General features: G+C 52.9%; 1 protein-coding gene across 1 annotated transcript in view; it reads left to right on the forward strand.

The window, feature by feature from the left end:
- The first annotated feature begins 1,200 nt into the window (after positions 1–1,200).
- The window catches only part of SLC45A1 (solute carrier family 45 member 1), a 26,160-nt gene continuing 9,585 nt past the window's right edge, over positions 1,201–17,775 (forward strand). The window contains exons 1-9 of the mRNA XM_007453327.1: positions 1,201–1,597; positions 2,185–2,277; positions 2,373–2,392; positions 3,142–3,328; positions 9,257–9,996; positions 12,325–12,478; positions 13,832–14,008; positions 15,492–15,697; positions 17,514–17,770. Coding sequence (XP_007453389.1) covers positions 1,201–1,597; positions 2,185–2,277; positions 2,373–2,392; positions 3,142–3,328; positions 9,257–9,996; positions 12,325–12,478; positions 13,832–14,008; positions 15,492–15,697; positions 17,514–17,770 — 2,231 coding nt within the window. The remainder of the gene's footprint in view (positions 1,598–2,184; positions 2,278–2,372; positions 2,393–3,141; positions 3,329–9,256; positions 9,997–12,324; positions 12,479–13,831; positions 14,009–15,491; positions 15,698–17,513; positions 17,771–17,775) is intronic.

The following is a 17,775-nucleotide window of genomic DNA, read 5'->3' on the forward strand; positions in this document are numbered from 1 at the left end:
TAGTAGCTTTCCTCTCCCTGTGCTTAGTAAAATTGACATTGGCTAAAACGCACAGGTCAACATGCTAGAATCTATTCCTTTAATATTTACAATCTAGATTAATTTCTAAGCAGTGAAAACAGTTGGATGCCCAAGGGCAGGTCTCCGAGTGGCACACATTGTAAACCCCAGGGAGGTGGGGGACAGAGGGGGCAGGAGTGTCTGTGAATTAGCCTACATGCCTGCTAATTCCCTACCCAGGGTGAGGGCGTTGCGAAAATTCCTCAAAAAAATAATTTGAGGATGGAGGAACATCTATTTCTCACCCTCCCGGATTCTTTCTGTCCGTCACTTTTTTTTTTTTTTTTTAAATGATTTTTTTTTTTTTTTGTAAATGTATCCCTATTCAGTGTGTTGCCTATAACAAGCAGGATTCAGGGAGTTGGTTTATTTCTTTAAAGAGAGCATTTCAAACACTATGAAAGTCTCCTGACTCAGCTGAAGATTCATTTGTCCAGCTGATGTAAAAGGAAAAGACTTGAGTTGAACTCATTCGGCTGCTTTTAGGCTTGGGTCCTCCGGCTTAGGGTGGAGAGGAAACCCAGGTATTAGGGAGGGTGTGGCTCTCCATCCTGAGAAGGAAGGGCTGTCCCCTCACCACCTGCAAGCGCTCAGGGTGCCCGTGAGTCCTGTCTCCCCCCAGAGTGCCTGGTCTCCCCCTCTGCTCCCCTGGGGCCTGCAGGGAAGGGCAAAATTAGGCCTGGAAATGGGCCACAGGTCCTAACATAGCCCGGCAACCTTTGCGGCCTGAGGGCAGCCACGGGGCTCTTGGTGGCTCCCACTCTTCATGGTTCTTTGCTGGGCCCTCCCGGTAGAGCCTGTCTGGGGAACCGGCCCTTTGAGTTTTAGTGCAGGGACCTGCAGGATTTGATCCTCTCTCTGGCTCTGGTCTCCCCGGGCAGGCGGGCTGCCCCGATGCGAAAGTGAGGCCCAGGGACACCGTCCATACAGCAGGCTCCACTCCGGGGGCTCGGTGTCGGCTCTAAGGGACCCCCGAGTGAACTCACCTTTCCCACGTGGACGGGTGAGCGGTGCCACGGCGGGTGGGGGGACAGAGCCACCGGGACAAATGAGCTCGCGTGGTGTTGGTGGAGGCCCCGCGGGTGACGGCTGCCCCCAAACGGGCTTTCCCCACAGGATCACCCACCGGCTCCCCCCACGATGACCTCCCCGGTGAGCAGCGCCCCTCCGGGAGAGGCCCTCCTCCCCTCCTTGACCCCTCAGGACTTCTGGAGGCCACCGATCGCCGGCTACTCGGGGTCCGTGACCCGGCACATCAGCCACCGGGCCAACAACTTCAAACGACACCCCAAGAGGAGGAAGTGCATCCGGCCGTCGCCGCCCCCGCCCCCTAACACCCCGTGTCCAGTCGAGCTGGTGGGCTTCGGGGACCTGCACCCCCAGAGGTCCTTCCGGGAGCTGCTCTTCAACGGCTGCGTCCTCTTCGGCATCGAGTTCAGCTACGCCATGGAGACGGCGTACGTGACCCCGGTGCTCCTGCAGATGGGCCTTCCCGACCAGCTCTACAGCCTTGTGTGGTTCGTCAGCCCCATCCTCGGTGAGCCCCCGCTCGGCCCGCCCGCGATGGCCTCCGAAACCTCCCCAGAAGCTTCCAGAAACCTCAGTGGAGGCAGCTTGAGGGTCCCCAGGGGGACAAGGGAGGGGCCAGAGTAAGTTCCCCCAGTTGTGTGGGGCTGAACACAGGTATGGCCGGTCAGACCCCGTATCTTAAGTGACTTTATCTAAACCAGATAAAGGACCAGACTTCAGTGGACCCCAAGGATTCCACCATCCCGTGCCAGGCGGTGTCATCAGAGGAGACCAGCAGTACAGCTGGGGGTGGTTTGGGTCTGGGAGGTCCTGGTCTTTCTTGGATTCCCAAGAAGGTCATGGCTCCTTCGTGCCTTGTAGGGGCCTAAGTAGAAAATTTAAGGAGAAGCTGAGTGATTGATTCCAAGAGTCTGGTTATCTTTTGTTTTCTAGCTCAGGGTTCTGTTGCTGACTCTGACTTTCGTCATCTTATTCTTTGGATGCCCTGGGGACGTTTGAGTGCAGGTGTTTCAGGAATCTGATGAAGCTGCTTTGGTGTTGGTCCCCATGTACCATGGGGACCTCAGCAGTGACCACTGACCTGCTCTGTTTCAGGATTCCTACTGCAGCCACTGTTGGGCGCTTGGAGTGACCGATGTACCTCAAGGTTTGGAAGGAGACGCCCTTTCATTCTTGTCCTGGCTATAGGTCTGTTGTTTTGGAATTGAAATAAAATGGAAAAAAGAAAAAAGGCCCCAACTGCGTCCTCTTAGGAAAAGCTAAAAGAGTGTTGACCGAAACAGTTATCCAGATCGTGTCACTGGTGTGGTAGCAGGGAGCACCCTGTAATCCAGTCTGGGTTAACTGTGAAAATATCTCATTTTGATCACTTTTTAAAAATGAGTTAATAGGGGAGTTCCCTGGTGGCCTGGTGGTTAGGATTCCGGGCTTTCACTGCCATGGGCCTGGCTCAACCCCTGGTTGGGGAGCTGAGATCCCGCAAGCTGCATAGCATGGCCAAAAAAAACCAAAAAGACAGATAATAACAAGTGTTGACAAGGATGTGGAGAAAGTGGAACTCATGAACTGCTGGTGGGAATGTGCCAGTTCCTCAAGAGGCTAAACATAGTGTTACCATATGACCCAGCATTTCCACTCCGGCTATATACCCAAAAGAAATGAAAGCTTTTGTCTACATAAAAATTTGTACACAAATGTTCATAATAGCATTATTCATAATAGCCAAAATTAGAAACAACTCAAAGGTCCATCAACTGAAGAATGAATAAATAAAATGTATTATAATCTATGGATTTATACACTGGAATATTATTCAGCAAGAAAGAGGATCAAGTACTGACACATGCTACAACATGAATAAACTTTGAAAATATTATGCTCAGTGAAAGAAGCCATTTACAAAGTGCCACAAATGCATAATCCCACTTATATGAAAATTCCAGAATAGTTAATTGGTGGAGAAAGAAGTTAGGTTGGAAGTTGCCTGGTGGGGTAGGGGGGATGGGGAGTGACTACTAATGGGTACAGACTTTCTTTTTGGGGTTATGGAAGCGCATCGGGACGGCGCTGGCTGACACAGCCCACGACCACAAGTGGGGCATCCTCCTCACGGTGTGCGGCGTGGCGCTGATGGACTTCAGCGCGGACTCGGCCGATAGCCCCAGCCACGCGTACATGATGGACGTGTGCAGCCCCGCCGATCAGGACCGCGGCCTGAACATCCACGCCCTCCTGGCAGGTAAGGCTCTGTGCAACCGGGACAAAATTCAAAGACGTGGGCGAGCACGGACGTGCTTGAAAGTGCGTCTCTCAAACAACATATGTCAACAGTACACATGTTATATACTATAATATCTATATTTTAATCTATATTTCTTTTTTTATTGGAGTATAGTTGATTTACAATGCTGTGTTAGTTTCAGGTGTACAGCACAGTGATTCAGTTATATAATATAATCTGAATCTCTTTCAGATTCTTTTCCCTTATAGGTTACTACAATATATTGAGTAGAGTTCCCTGTGCTATGCAGTAGGTCCTTATTTTATATATAGGGGTGTGTGTATGTTAATCCCAAACTCCTAATTCAGCCCTCCCCGCTCCTTCCCCTTCAGTAGCCATAAGTTTGTTTTCTATGTCTGTGGGTCTACTTCTGTTCTGTAAATAAGTTCGTTTGTATCATTTTTCTTTTTAAAGATTCCACATATAAGTGATATCATATGATATTTGTCTTTCTCTGTCTGGCTTACTTCACTTTGTATGATCATCTCTAGGTCCATCCATGTTGCTGCAAATGGCATTATTTCATTCTTTTTTATGGAAGATATCGTTGATATATATGCATATATGTGCATATATAGCTCTGTATGTGTGTATATAACCGTGTGTAAATAGTGTTATACATTGGTGATTCTCGTTATTCAGGTAGTTGTGTCGTTCAAAGGCGTTACGAGCTCTGAATTAGCCAACCTCGAATCATGGCCCGTGGAGACATACAGGGTTAGGTTCCTGCGAACCTCTGGCCACATCATTTTTGTCAACGGATCAATACATAGCCTTGTTCTATGTGTTTCTGTTTAAAGATATCTTATTTAGTATATACCACGGATTCACTAACACTGAACTCACGGCCAGCAGCACTGTGACTTGTGCCCGAACGAAGCTCGTCTAACTCACATATTTTCCCCATAAGACACATCGCGGGCTCCAGGCACTTGGGAACCCTAGACAGCGGTAGCGCTACACTTGGGGGCTGTCAAGTAAACAGTGTGTCACCCAAAAAAAGCACAAAACTGCAAATATTTAGCACCCACATAGACTATGAAAAGGATGGCTGTTGACAGTGTGTGAGAGTTGAAACAACAAGGCAGAACATCACTGTGGAAAATCTTAGCCGGGACCGTGTGTGTCAGGCGACTCTTTCACTGCTCTGGGAATTCCCTGGTGGACCAATGGTTAGGACTTGGCGATTTCACTGCTGCGGCTCGGGTTCAATCCCTGGTCGGGGAACTAAGATCCCACAAGCCGGGCAAAAAAAAATTTTTTTCACTGCTCTGCACGTATCCAAGAGTGATTGCACGTTACATATGTATTTATTGGGGTTACAAATCAATTTTACCGAGTAGGTAGATTTGAAATATGGAATCCGTGAATAATGACAATTGACTGTGTGTACACACACACGCACACACCTGTGCTGTGCTTGATGCCAGACACGAGAAACATTCCCACTGAAGTCGGGAAGGAGGCAGGAATGACCACCAAGGGGAGGGGTGCTGGGGGAGGGCTGGACTGCGAGTGTGGGGTTAGCGGATGCAAACTATTATATATAACATGGATCGACAACAAGGCCCTACTGTACAGCACAGGGAACTATATCCTGTATCCTGTGATAAACCATGATGAAAGAGAAGATGAAAAAGAATATATGCATAACTGAGTCACCTTGCTGCACAGCAGGAATTAACACAACACTGTAAATCAATTATACTTCAATAAAAAATAAATTTAAAAAATTACTAGATGATGGAATTCAAGAACTTGCTACATGTTACTACTTGGTGTACTGAAAATCATTTAAAAGTAAGGACTCTCTGTCATGCAAAAAAAAAAAACTGTACTTCTGGTCCAGGAAGATCCCACACGCCGTGGAGCAACTAAGCCCGTACGCCACAACTACTGAGTCTGTGCTCTAGAGCCCCCGTGCCACAACTACTGAAGCTCACGTGCCTAGAGCCCGTGCTCCACAACAAGAGAAGCCACCACGATGAGAAGCCCGCGCACCACAATGAAGAGTAGCGCCCGCTCGCTGCAACTAGGGAAAGCCCGCGCGCAGCAACGAAGACTCAAGGCAGCCAAAAATATAAACAAGTAAATAAATAAATAAATAGTTAAAAAATAAAATAAAAATAAAACAAACAAAACCTTCAAGGGAATCAACTGCAAAACAGTAAGAGAATTCAGTATGATGTTTGCTTATCAAAGTATCATATAAAAATCAATACCTCTAGCGTTTGTATATAAAACACTTATCTTGTTCCAAAATAAAATGAAAGTAAACAATCCCATTTATAATAGCAATGGAAAAGATTTCTAAAAATCCAGGGAAAGATGTCATATGTGTAGGACCTGTATGAAGAGGCCGGGGTGGCCCAGGAGCTGAAATCCTGAATTGGATTTGTGCTTTTCCTCCTGTTCATGGTGGGACTTTAGGCAACTGCTTGGCCTCTCCAAGCCTCAGTCGCTTCTTCTAGAAAATGTCGTTGTTCATCTCTCTTTACAATCCCGTATGCACATGGGTCCAGGGAGCTTCTGCGTGGGTCCAGGCAGGCAGGAGTTTGGAGGGTCGGAAGAAGGAATTCGTTTTTTACCTTATATAGACAGTCCCCAACTTATGATGGTTTGACTTACGGTTTTTTTGCCTTGACCAAAGCTATACACATTCAGTGGAAACTGTACTTTAAATTTGAACTTTGCCCTTTCCTGGGCTAGCGATATGTAGTCCAATCCTCTCTTGTGATGCTGGGCGACGGCTCCCGTTCACCCCCGTTATCTCGAGGGTCAACAACCCTACACTGACAACTGTTCTGTTTTTCACTTTCAGGACAGTCATCAGTCAATTACATGAGACAGTCAACACTTTATTATAAAATAGGCTTTGTGTTAGATGCTTTGGCCCAGCTGTAGGTTAATGGAAGTGATCTGAGCATGTGTAAGGTAGGCGGGGCTAAGCGATGATGTTCAGTAGGTTAGGTGTATTCAGTGCATTTTCTTTTTTATCCCCTTTTTAAAAAATTGATGTATAGTTGATTTACAATGTTGTGTTAGTTTCTGGTGTACAGCAAAGTGAATCAGTTATACATATATTTATATATACATATATTCTTTTTCAGATTTTTTCCCTTATAGATTTTTACAAGATGTTGAGTAGAGTTCCCTGTGCTATACAGTAGGTCTTGTTGGTTATCTATTTTATATATAGGAATGTGTATTAAATGCATTTTCATCTTATGATATTTTCAACTTACAATGGGTTTATCAGGATGTAATTCTGTAGTAAGTACATGAAGATCTGTACTCTTCTGAATTAGTTTTTTTTTCCTCTTTTAAAATTGTGTTAAAATACACATAACATAAAATTTACTATCTTAGCCATTTTTATGTGTACAGTTCTGTGATACTTTCACACTGTTGTGTAGCCATCACCACCACCCACCCCCGAAACGCTTTTCATCTTGTAACACTGAAACTCTATAACCATTAAATAATAACTCCCCAATCTCCCCTCCCCCAGCCCCTGGCAACCACCATTCTACTTTCTGTCTCTACAAATTTGACTGCTCTAAGGAACCGATGTGAGCGGAATCAAACAGTATTTGTCTTTGTGGCAGGCTTATTTCACTGAGCATAATGTCCTCAAGGTTCATCCATGTTGTAGTGTATGTTAGAATTCCTTACTCTTTTAAGACAATAGTATTTCATTGCATTTATAGACCACACTGTGCTTATCCATTCATCCTTTGATGGACACTTGGGTTGCTTCCACGTCTTAGCTATTGTGAATAATGCTGCTGTGAACATGGGTGTACAAATATCTCTTCAAGACCCTGCTTTCAGTTCTTTTGGGGCCTCTACCCAGAAGTGGAATTGCTGGGTAATTCTATTTTTAGTTTTTTGGGGAGCCTCCTTATTGTTTCCCACAGCAGCTGCACTATTTTACATCCCCACCAACACTGCACAAGGGCTCCAATTTCTCCACTTACTGTTTTCTGGGTTTTTAAAAATTGTTCGATAGTAGCCATCCTAATGGATGTGAGGTTGTATCTCACTGCGGCTCTGATTTGCATTTCCCTAATGATCGGTGATGTTGAGCATTATTCCATGTGCTTGTTGGCCATGCGTCTATCATCGGAGACATGTTTATTCAAGTCCTTTGCCCATCGTTTGAATCAGGTTGTTTGTTTCTTTGTTGTTGAGTATAGTTCCTCAACTGTGCAAATGTATCGCTTCGATCATTTAAAAAGAAAATAGTTCATAAAGTTCTCACCAATCTGACCTTGATTAAGGGTCACCAAACTGCAACTGTGTCTTCAGAAGGAGTGGGGGAAGCTAATTAGGACTGTGAATGTGGAAAGTTAAGAATAACAAAGCTGTGGGGGGGCGGGGGGTGGCTGGATATGAGATTAAGAGGCCCGTAAGAAGAGTCTGGAACAAATGAAGTTCTACAGAAGGCCATTAAATAACTAGATTCAGGGTCAGGTCCCACCATAGGGACATGTGGAAGGTTGGGCTGAATGTGTCTGAGTCCAGGCCTTTCCACAGGTGATTCTGTTGAAAAGGCCGACTCCTGACATGGCTGGAACTCCCCAAGTGGAGGGGAGGGAGGGCCCCTGCTGGTTGGATGCAGGTTCCCCTGCATCGCCAAGAGTAAACCAAGAGTTTTACTCATCCCAACCAGTAGCCTGGTCAGAATATAGCTGGACTCAAAATAGAAAAGCACCTAAGATGCGTGATGTGGCTGCAAAGGGGCTGGGCGGGTGGAGTCCTGGCGCCTGGCCTTGCTCTGCCATTGGGAGCCCAGCGCTGGGCGGGAGGAAACGGCACTTTCTGGAGGTGAGAATGTCTTTTGCCACTGGCCGGGCACCGTGTGGCATCACCTATATTTTCATGTTGTGCTGTGTGAACCATTGGCTGTTGGCTGGGTCCCTGAGGCCGTGGAATCAGTGAGTGGGATCAGAGGAGAGGACCAGATTCCTGTAGCTCTCCTGTTCCCTGATGGCTCTGGGGCCTGGAGAGCTGCCACCAAGGGTGATCCATGAGGGGTGACTTTCTTTCTTTCTTTCTTTTTTTAATATAAATTTATTTATTTTATTTTATTTTTGGTCGCATTGGGTCTTCGTTGCTGCATGCGGGCTTTTCTCTAGTTGCTGCGAGTGGGGGCTACTCTTCGTTGTGGTGCACAGGCTTCTCATTGCGGTGGCTTCTCTTGTTGCGGAGCACGGGCTCTAGGCACGCGGACTTCAGTAGTTGTGGCTTGCGGGCTCAGTAGTTGTGGCTCGCGGGCTGTAGAGCTCAGTAGTTGTGATGAACGGGCTTAGTTGCAGTCGCTCCGCGGCATGCGGGACCTTCCCGGACCAGGGCTCGAACCCGTGTCCCCTGCATCGGCAGGTGGATTCTTAACCACTGTGCCACCAGGGAAGCCCAGGGGCGACTTTCTTAACGGTGGTCAGGCCCAAGGACGATGTCGCCAGGTGAGGAAGACAGGGGTGGCCACGCGAATTCCCGCACGCACACGTGCAGTGGTCTGTGTGCTGGGGACCAGGTCTCCCGTGTTTACACAGCGCTGAAGCTGGGGGAGGGGTGGGACTCCAAGGGGACAGGTGACCCAGTGTCGACACTCACTTTCGCTCCTCCTAAGACGCTGTGTGCAGAGGGGACCAGAGTGTGGGCAGGCGGTCATCATGCCCTGGCAGGCGGCCCTCAAGGGCAGGGGACCGGGTCCCCCCAGGGTCCCCCCAGAAATCCCATTCTCTTCTCCTTTTCCTTGGGGCATAGGTGGGACAGATGATACATCTGGGTCCTTGGGGTGGATTTTACAAATCAAGTAAGGAAGCGAACACCTTGCTCGGGGGCTTTCTTCCCTGCTCCCTGCCCCGTTTCTCTCCGCAGGTCTCGGAGGAGGGTTCGGGTATGTGGTCGGGGGGATCCACTGGGATAAAACCGGCTTCGGGAGAGCCCTGGGCGGGCAGCTGCGGGTCATCTACATCTTCACGGCCGCCGTCCTGAGCATCTCCACCGTCCTGACCCTGGTCAGCATCCCCGAGAGACCCCTGCGGCCCCCAGGCGAGAAGAGGCCGGCCATGAAGAGCCCCAGCCTCCCGCTGCCTCCCTCGCCTCCTGTCCTGGGTGAGGAGGGCGCCGGCCAGACAGTCCCCTGCCCGCCGGCCAGCAGCTTCCACGCCAACTTCTCCAGCCCCATCTCCCCGCTGAGCCCCCTCACGCCCAAGTACGGCAGCTTCATCAGCAGGGACAATTCCCTGACAGGCATCAACGAGTTCGCCTCGTCCTTTGCCACGTCCAACATAGACAGCGTGCTCATCGACTGCTTCACGGGTGGCCACGACAGCCACCTGGCCATCCCCGGCAGCGCCCCAAGGCAGGCAATCAGTGTCAGCTTCCCCCGGGCCCCCGATGGCTTCTACCACCGGGATCGCGGCCTCGGGGACCGGAGGGACGTCGCCCTGGCCACCGGCCCCGACGGGGACGTGCTGAGGGTGGGATCCTTGGACACCTCCAAGCCGCGGTCGGCTGGCATCCTAAAAAGACCCCAGACCCTGGCCATCCCGGACGCAGCTGGAGGAGGTGGCCCCGACACCAGCAGGAGAAGGAACGTGACCTTCAGTCAACAGGTAAAAGCAAACGTCCGGGGGCCGGGGGAGGGGGGAGACAGGGGTCAGAGGGCACTGTGCGTGGTCCCCCTCGTCAGATGATCTGGAAGGAAACTCCCGGCCCATCTGGGCATATCAGTCAGAAGGGACCTGGGTCTAATAGGTGGGCCCCAGGGACATCCCCATCCTTACATCCTGTCAGTGTCGAGATTCTGGGCCCGATGTGAGCCCACAGATGCCTTCAGGGTCTCTGCTCGGGGTCGCACTTTAAGACACTGGCCACAGCAAAGGGCTGGCTCTTTTAAACACCCTTACGTTGGCCCAGGGCTAATCTGGTGAGTTTGTCACAGCATCATGTGTACTGTGGTCGTTCCTAGTCTTTTCCCCGCCACGTCCAGCCCACTTTGGCCATGTGCGCCCAGTGCCAACTGAGCTAAGTCTTCCTGAAGGACAGAAACAAAACATAAACCCTGGCGGCTGTTTCTGGGGCCTCCTTCCCCTCCCCAGGTGGGCAACCTTAACCAACCAGCCCAGAGGCTGTCGATACTCTCTGGATCCCAAAGGGCGCAGGCATGTTCTGGGAAGGAGAGAACCTTCCAGAAGGCTGTCTGTGTTGTATGCAGGATTGGCTGGAAGGCCACGAACTGACATGTGGGATTTTAGCTGCTTTCAGAGCCCGTGATCTTGGAAGAGGCTACTTTATATTAAAGAGAGTTATGCTCATTTAAAGTAGACGTGAGGGCCTCCCTGCCCTCAGGGGCATCCAGGGGATGGAGTTTCCTGAGCAGAAAGCCTATAAGCCTTGTTCAACCCACACAGGCCCCCAGAGGGGCAGTTCTGAAGGAGGGTGACCTGGACACGCGCCTTGGACACGGCTGCCACGTGGCCGCGTCTCCCGTGAAGCAGGCCCCGCTCTGCCGGCCCGACCCTCCGTCAGACATCCCCACCTACACTCCCGTGCCTGGGAAGACCCCCTGATTTCGTGGGAGGCTGACATTGGGAGGTGGCCACGCATGTTCGCTTCGTTGTTAAGTTCTGAAGCTTAACCACGCCTCCTTTGTGTTACCGCGAGCCGGTCTTAGGGCCACTTCTATCGTGTCTTGAACTCAATGTCATCCCATCTCGAGGAAGCGCTCTGCACAGGTGGGTGCCAGTCCTGCAGGGAAGCATCCAGGTCCCCGTGGGCAGCATCCACAAGCTCAGATCTGGAAAGTGTCTGCAGAACTGAAAATCACCGGAAGAAATCCCATCCTTGGCAAAGGAAAGCCACTTCTCTAATTGCTCGAGTCAAGGGCATGTCATCCTCATTCCTAATGACAGCAGAGCAGTTCATCAAGCCTTTTGTCAATACTGGGTCATCCTGTCCTGTTTCCCAAAATTCCACCTGGCCTCTAGATACAGTCCTTAAATTCTGGTTGAAAAATCTCTTCTTAATCCTTTTAAAACTTTCCATTCTCGAATCAGTTTTGGAGGAAAGTAAAGTTCGTGAGCTGAATATGAACACATCTGGGCTCAGTGGGGACATAGGTGTCAGTCGAAGTCTTCCTCCGGCAGCTGTGGGTGACAAGCTCTGTTGATGCAGCTGCCCTTGGAACCGGCATCGTGGGCTGCTCCCTTCCTTTTCATTCACCCACCCGGAACGTCCAGGCGCCGACCCAGCACAAGCTCCCGCGTGGACGCAGAGTAAGGCACCTTCTCCTCTCTTGAGATGTCCAGCTCCCAAAGGCATCCGTGCGCCTGGCTGCTGTCTGCACCCCCAGCCCAGGCAGGCCACGGTGGGGCAAGGCCTTGTCATTCCGGGAACAGGTGGCAAACTGAGCCAGTGAGCATATTTGGCGATGGAGTTGCCCTGACAGATGCTGGGGACGTGGAGCTGCCTGGGTGCCTGGTTCCCTCCCTGCACGGGCTCTGTTGGCCACCCTAACCCCTGTATAGGTAGGAGTCCACCTGTCCAGATGCCCAGTCACGTTGGAATCAGTCTTTTACATCCTCTTTTACAGAAAAGATGAGACTTGGTAATGTCTGAATTTCAACTGACCTGTATTTCTTTTCTTTCCAACGTATTCCACATTTGGCAAGGTCTTAGCTTACTCTCTGTGGCCCAAAGGCAGGCACCAAGAAGGGAAATTCGATTCTCAGCCGCTTCCGTCTCTGAAGAGACGCCTTAAAGTCATTTCTCTCTTTCGGGTGGTGTTTGGTGTCCAGTTCTCACCGCCCAGGAAGACAAAGCCTCCCAGCCCCTGGGTTTGTGTTTCTGATTCACTCTCTCATCCAAGCAAAACACACGCTTCCGAGGGGTGCCTGGGGTTTGATGCACTGAGGAGGAACTTCTGGGGGCTTCCCTTTCAGGTGGCCAATATTTTACTGAATGGCGTGAAATACGAGAGTGAGCTGACAGGCCCCAGGGAGCCATCGGGGCAGCTGCCATCCATGAGGCACCTCTGCTTCACCATCTGCAACATGCCCAAGGCCCTGCGGCACCTCTGCCTCAACCATTTCCTGGGTGAGCTCGCGGCGAAGCCTCCCGCGTGTCCTGGCCCCCTCCGGTGGCCCTGCATGAGGGGCAAGGCTCCGGATGCCTGGAGGCCTCTCCCCTCCACTCGGCCTCCCCAGGCTTCACCAGGGGCAGGACATGGTGGGGACGGGCGGGGCAGGGGATGCCGCGGGGTGGGCTTTTCTCCAGGAAGAGCCGGGTCTCCACGGAGCCCAGATCCTCAGGACCAAAAGCTCTTCGGGCAACTCACAATTAAGGGGGGCATCACTTTCCCACTAGTGGGACTTGTGTCTTAAGCCAGTTTGGACCCCTCACGCTTAGAGCTGAGATGTAAACACACACAGACACACACGTCTGGTGCTGGTCCCACGTTCACAGGCTCGGCTTTCGAATGACTACCGAGAAGCCCCAACTTGCGTTCCATGCCCTTCGGTGTCTCTTTGCTGTTGGGTTGTTGACCGTCTAAGGATGATGAGGAATCTGAGATAATCTAGGCTCTCAAACATTGTGGGATGTAAATCAGAATGACCCTCTAGAAGGCAATTTGGCAACAGGCAAGAATCTTAAAAATGCCCATCACCTTTATCCCAGAGATCCTACCTATTTGGTGTTCTTTGCAAGGATGTAGTCCGAGGTTTTATCACGAATACATGTGCGAGGTATTTATCACGGCACGACTCATGATAGCCAAAGCCTGGGATGGGGGAGAGGGTAAATGTCCAACAATGGGAAGATGGATCCACACTGTGAAGAATTTTGCTGCCATTAAGATGGGGCTGTTAAAGAATATTTAATGGCATAGGGAGCATGCATGATAATTACTGGGGTTCAAGAGACCCCATAAATATCACCTCCTTCCTCTATAAAAGAGGAAATGCACGTGGAAATCAGAGGAAGGAGCGCTGTGGTTTTCTCCGTAACAGAGCAAATTAGATCTCTATCAACACCTGCCCTTCCCAATGTATTTCTCCCAGGTAAATGGGTGACCCCTGCCCCCGCACTGTGGCTGGAGCCCCACTGGCATTTTCTCACCTCCCCTGCAGAGGAGGGGGAAACAGGAGGAGCTGAGAGTTAGCTTTCCTCCTGGCAATAACGTTCAGAGAAAGACTAGAATACAAAAGCTTCACGCGACAGAGCCCATGTTATAAGAATATATATTTTAAAAAGACGGGTAGGAAACCTACAAAATTTTAACAGCGGTAAAGTCATGTCTGCGTGGTGAAGCTATAGGTAATTCCTTCTTTAAGTTTTGAATTGACAAAACTCATGGGCTCCTTCAATCATCGGTCAAAACCACCTGCGGGCGGAGACGGGGCCACGGGCCAGCGCCCGCCCAGCGTCACCAGCCCTTCCCCCTCCCAGGGTGGCTGTCCTTCGAGGGGATGCTTCTCTTCTATACGGACTTCATGGGCGAGGTGGTATTTCAGGGGGACCCCAAGGCCCCGCACACGTCGGAAGCGTATCAGAAATACAACAGCGGGGTCACCGTGGGCTGCTGGGGGATGTGCATCTACGCCTTCAGCGCCGCCTTCTACTCAGGTACCGGTGGGCTGGGCTCAGCGGGGCGGGGCCTCTGTGGAAGGGATAACAGCCCTGGGCAGGGAGGCTGGTACCCATTCAATGAAGGAAGGTTGTATCTTTACAGCTGCAGATACAGCATCCCAATTTCGGGGGAGACAGCGCTGTTTTTTTCTCCGTTATCCAGTGACCCGTCGTCAGGGGTCAGCTGAGGACGCTGCCTGGCGCTGCACGGCGGGGCAGGGCCGGGTGGGGATGGGCGTGTGTCCGGCCCTGAGTAAGCAGCTGGCCCGGGGGCGGGGGTGGGGGGGTCAGGCCCGTAAGCGAGGGATACGTGGGGGCCCAGGGACAAACCACGAGGTCACTCCCAGGGGCGTGTGCTGTCCACCTGCCACCCCTACCCCATCCTTCCCATGTCGATTCTCAAGGTGGCTGGTCCAGAGGGAGGGAGGGTGCAGGTTTGATGGGGGCGGGCAGCTAGAGCGAGGCTGTGGAACACGTGGGATGGGTGCGGGGAGGCCGAGACGACCCTGAGGTTTGACTCTGTGTGCCCCACGGACCTAGAATGCTGTGCTGAGTGCCTGTGGGTTCCGGGGCGTCCCAGTGGTGGCCTAAGGGACGGCGCACGGCCCCCTGGCTTCATCTCAGGGGTCCACCCACGTTTTCAGTAAAAGGCCAGAGAGTCTGGCTTCTTGGCCTTTCTGGCCACAGGCTCCGGTGGGGCGACCCGGCGCTGCCCTCGAGGCAGACGAGGCGTGATGAGCACATGGGGCCGAGTTCCAGTAAAACTTCGCTGATGTGCCCGGGATTCGGATTTGTATGATTTCCATGAGCCACAAAAGATCTGTCTTCTTTGGACTTGTTTTAAACATTTAAAAATGTGAAAACCGTTCTTAGCTCCGGGTGGTACAAAAACAGGCTGCAGCCCAGACCCAAGCTGACGGCTGCAGGCTGTGGACCCCGTTAGCAAGCTCCAGCCCCACAGTCAGGACCATGACTTTTGTAGGAGGTCGAGGGACCACATTTTTAAGAAAGAATTTCTTGGCTCTCGCTGGCGGACCCCGGCGGGCCCGGGGGTTTGGTGGCACCAGGACGTGGGGAAGCGGCCCCGGGGTATTTGACTCCAGAAAGGGGTGTCATGCGGAACCCGAGCTGCCAGGCCCCTCAGGGTCCTTAGACACTGGCCGGCCAGGGTGGTGCTGTCGGTGTCCTTGTGTTAGGAAAGCGACAGAAGCACTACGATTTGTGCAAGAACTCAGGGTTCAGCCGCAAACCCTAAACTCTCGAGCCTCTTTGATCTTTCCACCCAAAGACCCCTTCACCTGCTGCAGCACTTGGGGGCCTCCCCAGGCCCTGCCACCCATCTGGACGACCCCATCAGTGGTCCCTTAGCTCCCTGGGGCCCCCGATCGGGTCTCCCGGTCAGGGGCAAGCTGCCTGCCGGCCTGGCGGGCGGCCTGGGGCCCCAGGCGGGGCGCCGCTTACCCTCCTCTCTGGGTCGCAGCTATTCTGGAGAAGCTGGAGGAGCACCTCAGTGTCCGCACGCTCTATTTCATCGCCTACCTGGCCTTCGGCCTGGGGACGGGGCTTGCCACCCTGTCCAGGAACCTCTACGTGGTTCTGTCCCTCTGCATCACCTACGGGATTTTGTTTTCCACCCTGTGCACCCTGCCCTACTCGTTGCTGTGCGATTACTACCAAAGCAAGCAGGTGAGTGCCAGCCTTCTTGCTTCGGGCCCCATGTCCTGGTGACTCTCCACCTGAGCAGGGTCTCGGGACCCGCTGCACAGCTCGGGGCCCCGTTCAAACGGGAAGACGATCAGGACGCACCGGCAGGGCATAAACCCCGGCAGGAAGCTGCTCGCGCAGGGAACTGGGCGGCGCTGGGAGAGCTGCAAGGAGAGGGCTCTGCGGGCCTTTGGGGTCAGCCGGGAGCATGTGGGCACCAAAAACTCAGCGGTCGAGGTCAATAATTCGTGAATGTGGTTTTTGTGAAAATGAGCATCAATGCCAAAAATCTACACTGAGCGAGAGATCGGGGACTTAAAGACAGGGTGAGGGACAGGGCTGAGCCGAGTCCCGGCGGCGTCTGAGGCTAAAGGAAAACTCAGGAAAACGGATCCCGTCTTTAGGTCAAATTTTGGTATTTTGTTCAGGGTGGATTTTCCCTTAACAGCTTTATTGAGGCGGAAGTCACCACAATGCCACACAGTTCACCCATTTCCAGTGTACGATTCAGTGGCTTTTAGTGTATTCACAGCATCAATTCTAGAACATGTTCGTCACCCCCAAAAGAAGCCCCCTCCCCGTTGGCCATCACCCCTCCAGCCCTCCGCCCCCCTGGATGTTTCCCGTCAATGGGATGACATGACAGGTGGCCTTGTGTGTCTGGCTTCTCCCAGCCTCACGTTTTCGAGGCTCATCCACCCTGTGTATGAGTGGGTCCCTACCTCCTTCCTTCTTGTGGCTGAATAACGCTCCCATCGTAGATTTTTGGCAGAACTTTGAGGCTTTACAATACGGCACTAAAAGATCACCTTGACAGCTGCCTTTCCCGCAGCCCCTTTAACTCCGGGCCCCCGGCGCCTCCCCCAGGCCTGGCCCCGGGGGCTGACTCTCCCCCTGGGTGGTGCTCAGGCTGTGCACGTGACCTGAGCGCACTGTCCCCCTTGTCACCTCCTGGGAGCCCCCTTCACCGGGGTACGCGGACGTGCTGGTTCTCGGTGGAGGGCAGCCCTGCCCCGCGGGAGGGGACGCGGGGCTTTGGGCCACTCGACCCCGCTGGAAGGCTCTGGCCTCTGCTGCCCGTCAAGTCTTCTGGACACGCGGTCTCCGCTGGGCTGCAGGTCCAGGGCTCCCCTGCGACCTCCCCACGGCGGTGGCCCCCACGGGCTGGACGGGTGTCCCCAGGACTCATGTGACACCAATTCGCGGGAACACAGCCCCGGAGGGGTGGGAGTTGTCCAGCATCCCAGAGGGGAGCACAGCTGCATCTGGGAGGAGGGCCAGGCTGGGCGGGACCCCGAGTGGCGCCCAGCTGTGGTCCGCGGGGTGCAGGTGGCCTGTGCTGGGGGCAGAGTCACTCCCGCTGCCACTTGGCAGCTCTGCTCAGAGACCACGTGTCACCTCCGTCCCCAGCGTGGTGCCGGCTGGGGGCGGAGGGATCCTGACATCCAGGGTGGAGGCCACAGGCCAGAGGAGCAGCGCTGTAGACCCTGGCGGGATCTCTGAGCGCGACAGGCGTAGTAGGGACAAGGGTTCAGAGAGGGTGGAGCTGGAGCAGAGGGGGCCGGGCCGGCAGGCCCTGCATCTCCTTTAGGGGCGGGAGACCGGGAAGAGGCCATGCCACAGCCCCTGCTGGCCGCGGGTTCCTTTTCTTGTCGTCATCTCAGAACACAAATATTATCACAGTCTTGGCGGGGCTCCCTGTGCACGTGGGGCCCAGAGGACATGAGCTGCTGGGCGTGGGTGCTGGGTCCCAGGGCCGCAGGGGGGCCTGGTCTGGCTGACGCACATCTCTGGTCAGTTTGCAGGGTCCAGCGCCGACGGCACCCGGCGGGGCATGGGCGTGGACATCTCCCTGCTGAGCTGCCAGTATTTCCTGGCCCAGATCCTGGTGTCCCTGGTGCTAGGGCCTCTGACCTCGGCTGTGGGCAGCGCCAATGGGGTGATGTATTTCTCCAGCCTGGTGTCCTTCCTGGGCTGCTTGTACTCCTCCCTGTTTGTCGTCTACGAAATCCCTCCCAGTGACGCTGCCACCGCTGAGGAGCACCGGCCCCTCCTGCTGA

Source organism: Lipotes vexillifer, unplaced genomic scaffold (assembly GCF_000442215.2).
Source record: "Lipotes vexillifer unplaced genomic scaffold, Lipotes_vexillifer_v1.1 scaffold575, whole genome shotgun sequence".
Classification (NCBI taxonomy): Eukaryota; Metazoa; Chordata; class Mammalia; order Artiodactyla; family Lipotidae; genus Lipotes; species Lipotes vexillifer.